The following is a 5,211-nucleotide window of genomic DNA, read 5'->3' on the forward strand; positions in this document are numbered from 1 at the left end:
AAGTGTTGAACGAGCTGAAAGCTTGTATATAGTCTTATAGCAGAAACGAGTGAAAAATTGAAAGCTACGGAGAAAGCAATTGTAATTTTGAAAAAGGCTGTGGCAAATACTTTTATTGAAACAGGTATGTCTAAGCTCAAGATTCTAGAATCGAAAGCATTTGGAGGTGCTAGAAGTTCCAAGAAATTAGAGAATTTTTTGTAAGATATAGAACACTATTTCAATGCTACCAAGGTCAGGTTGGATGAGCAAATGAACAACGCAACAATATATCTCAAGAGGACTTGAATTCTTGTAGGCTAAAAATGGAGACATGAGAGACTTTAAAACGCGAGTTGAAGGGATAATTTTTGCCTAACAACATGTCCTGGATTTTTTATTTTAAAATGTATTTTATACATCTTTGCTTTTCAATGTTAACTTGCTGCCGGTTTAACCAACTTTGTGAAACAACCAAGTCTGTAATGAATTTGATTAAATGCTACAATTCTGAAGTTTTAAACCATGACAAAATTATACTTCATCACAGTTAACATCCACAATATTTAATCAATCAAACATAATTTTAAACCATAAATTTTCATTTAATATCACGGTTTTAAACCACGACATAACATCATTAAAATATGTTATTTCGCAAAAACAATAAAACAAATTGATGAGGTGTTAATTCACAATTTATTTGCATTTTATATACTAATTGCCCGAATTGTCCAATTTTCATTATCAGAGAAGAGAGCGCTTCTACAATACAATCTCTTTAAAAAAAAAATGCTAAGATACAATAGAGGGAGAGAGTAAATGGAGGTGATGGTGGTGTGGTCAGGTCAGGTCAGGTCAGGTCATATACAGGTAGCTAGCCTGCGTGAGTGAGGACAGATAAAAGCTACGCCTTAGGCTTGTTATGTGACCATGGGCTTTAATATGTAAGAGAGTGGAGGGCTCGGAGCTCAACAAGCATCTCATTGGGTGGTGCAGCTTAAGCTGTTTTTAGCAGCAGGCATGTAATGGAAACAGCGTCGTTGGTTTGGCGGGTGGATGTATGATACTCAAATCTTCTCAGTTATCCAAGAGAATCAATCGCGGAGCTCCCTCTCCACTTCAATTAGTATGCCACCATGCTAGCTGCTGCCACTGCTACTGTCTTTATAATCATCACCAATATCGCCGTCATTTTGGCTGCTGCTGCTGCACTTGAGCTGGTTTTCTCCTTGGTCAGTGTCACCAAATAATTTGTTGCAGGTCTTGAGGCTATCATTCACACCGTCTATCTCATGGTGGGTGCACGCTATTGAGTCACCAAGAATAATATTGATGGGCTGTTGATTGTGCTTGTGGCCAATAATGGGAAGAGGCTCCGTCTGTTGCCTCCCGTCTCGAGGAGGAGAGAAGACAACTGGCAGGTGGTGGTCAATCTCGCATGGGAACTTTGAGTTCTTAAAGTGCTCCTTCAACGCTTCCAATCCCTTTAATCATTTGTACGAATTTTATTTTTTTTGGAACCATAAGATAATACAATTAGGACAAAGCAATACATGCTCCAATATTGCTCAAGCTTAGAGATTTTGAAAGAGATTATAGGAAATACCTGAACTCTAGCATAAGTCACTGCACAGATTTTCCTAGAGCTGAAGACCTCCCAATGTTGATTATGAAAGGCCTTGTAGAGCCTCCACGCTGCCTGCGGGGACGTCATGTTCACGAACCCATATCCCACATTGCATTTGTTGCTGTTTTCACAAACAAAAATATTCAGCGATGGTACAACACCAGTACCCGAGTGTATGAAACTCAATTGTCTTGAGCTACTTGAATGCCAAAGAACCCTAACCTCGCACAATTGAAGAATGAAAGAAAGGAAATAAATGAAGGTTAACGTAAAAGGGAATCACTTGAAGTCAATTGGAAGATATAAAAAATCATAAGAAGACAAGGGCTGGTCATCCCCGTTGGCAATCTGCTCGTTGCAGTGAATGCAGTGATTGTCCAGCATATTCAACAACAGCTTCTGACTGCAATAATTCATTAATAAAAAATTCATGAATCACCTCTCCATATATAAACACTCCTAATTAAAAGATCTTGGTAAAAAAAATCTCTCTAAGTCTCAAATATATAGTAATACAAAACCGCTGCAACATTATTAGTTTATTGGTTAGTTGTACAGTGTAGTGGAAAAGAAAGCCAACCTGTACTTATTGGGTATGTTCTTGATCATGACAGTGGTCCTGGAATCACTACCGCTGGTTTCCACCATGGATTCATCGCTTATAAGAAAACGACTATCAAGCTTCTTCGCTTGCCTTGATCCCTTCCAAGACTTAGCACTCTTCTGCTGCTGCTTTGTAGATGTAAAAGACTGGCTCTTTTTTAAACTTCTCTTTGGAGGGCCACGATCAGCAACCTTCCCAACAATTACTTCTCCACCCAATGACAAACACCCCAAAGAAGCTTCAATTGAAACCTCATTAGGGTTTCCTTCGCTAGGATCACCAGACGGTTTCTTTCCAGCTGAGGATTGAGTTTCCGTCAGAAATGAGCGAGGGGAAACATTTGGAGGCGAGAAGCCGGAGGAGAATCTATGAAGCAATGGTGGAGGTTGCGGAGACACAAAGGTTGCAACTTTGGAATGGCGAAGGTTTGTTGTGGAGTCAAAGACAGTAGTAAAGGAGTTTTTGGAAGTGGCCCTGGGCCTGGCATTAAAAAACTTCTTCCCATGCCCACCAGGGCGACTAAATTCGATATCAACTTGCTTTCCATAAATTTCCTTTCCATTCATCTCTCTAAGGGCCTTGGCTGCATCTCTAACATCGTAAAACTCTATAAACCTTTGGTGCCTCTTCAAAGGTGTCTCTCTCACCTCCTTGACAGCACCTGCCAAATGGGAAATTAACCAAAAAAATCAGCTTGCTGGCTTAAAAAAAATAATCCAGGAAAGTGACCCATCACATTTAACAAATTGACTTGAAACATGACCAGAAGAGAGGAAAAATCTCAGTTTTATTTTGGAAAACAGAAGAAGACAAATAATTTACCAAAAGCCTGGAAAATTTCTTTAAGGCTTCGGGTAGAAACATTGGGGTCCAAATTGAAGATCACAAGGGTCCCTTGATTCTGTCCATCAGGCACCTCGTTACACGACGGAATAATAAACTGAGCCCAAACCACACAACCAGCAATTACACCACGCGCCGGCGGTGGTGGTGTTGGTGCAATATTGAAGCTAATGCTCTCGGAATTTTGAATAAAGAAGTTCCTTAGCCTGGCTTGATGCTGCATGTGCTGCTCTCGTATCTCCCTCAAGGCTCTCTCTGCATGTCTTAGATCGTAGAAATGAACGGTCACGATCCCATCACCTACTCTTTCCATCTGGACCCCTCTAACTTCTCCAAAAACCTCCAATTCTCTCCTAATCAATGACTCGTTCACTTCGCGCGGCACCGAACTCAGTACCAGAGTCCGAGTTGGCGCCCCAGTAGGAGGAAGAGGGGGAGGAGGTTCCACGCTAACGTACGCCGGAGGTATATGATGATCATACTGAGCGAAACCTACAAAGTCGCTAAACGGCAACGCTTGGGGGGTGTAGGGGTAGTAGACTTGGTGCGAAGGCGGTGGTGGTGGTGGCGGCGGCAGCGGAGGCGGAGGCGGCGGTCCGAAAGGAATAAACTTTGGGGGAAAATTGTGAAGGTTATCACGTCTAGGCCTGAACTCTTGTGCTCTTGGGTCTAGGGTTCCCGGAAACTGAACAGAGCCGTTTGCTTCCATGGTGATTTTCCGATGATTTAAGAGCGGTTAGCTTAAGGAAAACAACGGGAAAGACTGGTTTCCCGGCGATGCAACTGCTAGAGAAACACAGGTTAGTACACTAGTAGCAATACATTGGCTGCCTCTCTCTCTCTCTCTCTCTCTCTTTCTCTCCCTCCGGTCTGTCTGGTCTCTCAGAGTCTTTCTTTCTTGGTTGAAATAAAAAGACGAAATAAATGACACTTTCCTTTGTCTCTCCTTTCTAAAGTTGCTAAGAATGTCCTTTGCCTGCGTTTTTCTGCGTAATGACGAAAATACCCTTGCAGGCTTACGGTGGTAATGGGATGAGTTTATTGATGATTTGGGTCAGTGTGCCTGGAAAGTGCTAGAAGTTAAGGTTGGGTTTAGCTATAAGTGATTAACTGTGTTTTTTAAATTTTTATTTTTTTAATAGTTTTAACTTAATTTTTATATTTTTTTATTATTGATATTAAAAATAAATTTTAAAAAATAAAAAATCTTTTAATATATTTTTAAATAAAAAATCTCTAACACACTCTCAAACAGGCCTTAAATTAACTATTCATGAACATAACCCATAAAAATCTTACCTTTAATTTTCAGCACATTAAAAACAATGCAGTCCAAAAAAATAGCTAAATATCACAGTTTATATATTATAATTGAACTGAAAAATGTAATTTTTATTATAACTTTGTATTATTAAAAATAATAATATTTTTTTAAAAATATTAAATAGACCCTAGAGAGGAAGAAAGATACAATGAAAAAAAGATATATAAAAATTCTGATGATAATATATCATCATTATTATTTATAAAATCTTAATAAAATAAATTTAATAATACAAATTCACACTTGTCCTCTGAATATGAAAAGTGACTTACACATCTTTATCTAGAAGTATTGTCCATTAAGATTGATATTTATGATTTTTTTGTTATTAAATTTATTTTATTAAAAACAAATTATGACACTAGTGATATTATAATTAAAATTTTAGTATATTTCTAAAAAAAATTTCTCTCTTTCTCCTCTCTCATGACCATTTAATATTTTTTGAAAGGATGTTGTTATTTTTAAAATTATAAAAAGTATAAATTATATTATTTTTTTAATTATGCTATTCTATTAATATTTTTAATTAAGTATGATATTTTGTAAGGAAAAAACCCACGAAAAGCAGTTTTTTCGTAACTTTTTCGGTTGCATGCAGAAACTCTAACCTTTGCAAGATTTCAAAGTAATCATTACCATTAATTTACTCTTATTTACTAAATTAATGGAAATAATTTTTTTTATTAATATCATGAATTCTAAAATTAATAATTATATAAATTTTTAATAATTTTAAAATTTATAAAATTTAAATTAAAAATTTAAAAATTTACCAATTAAACTTTACATCTCATAATTAATTTATATGCTTTTTTATGTACACGGGGA

At 37.0% G+C, this 5,211-nt stretch overlaps 1 protein-coding gene across 1 annotated transcript; it reads right to left on the reverse strand.

Moving 5' to 3' along the window:
* Nucleotides 1-687: 687 nt before the first annotated feature.
* LOC105129294 (protein terminal ear1-like) lies at nt 688-3,891 on the reverse strand. The gene is made up of 5 exons (XM_011031285.1): nt 3,036-3,891; nt 2,190-2,874; nt 1,893-2,012; nt 1,589-1,730; nt 688-1,466 (listed from the first exon to the last, which is right to left on the reverse strand). Exons 1-5 carry the CDS (start codon nt 3,763-3,765, stop codon nt 1,122-1,124), a joined length of 2,022 nt encoding a protein of 673 aa, XP_011029587.1. The 5' UTR covers nt 3,766-3,891; the 3' UTR covers nt 688-1,121.
* Nucleotides 3,892-5,211: the final 1,320 nt, after the last annotated feature.

This window comes from Populus euphratica, unplaced genomic scaffold (genome assembly GCF_000495115.2).
Source record: "Populus euphratica unplaced genomic scaffold, PopEup_1.0 scaffold18.1, whole genome shotgun sequence".
In the NCBI taxonomy this organism is placed as follows: Eukaryota; Viridiplantae; Streptophyta; class Magnoliopsida; order Malpighiales; family Salicaceae; genus Populus; species Populus euphratica.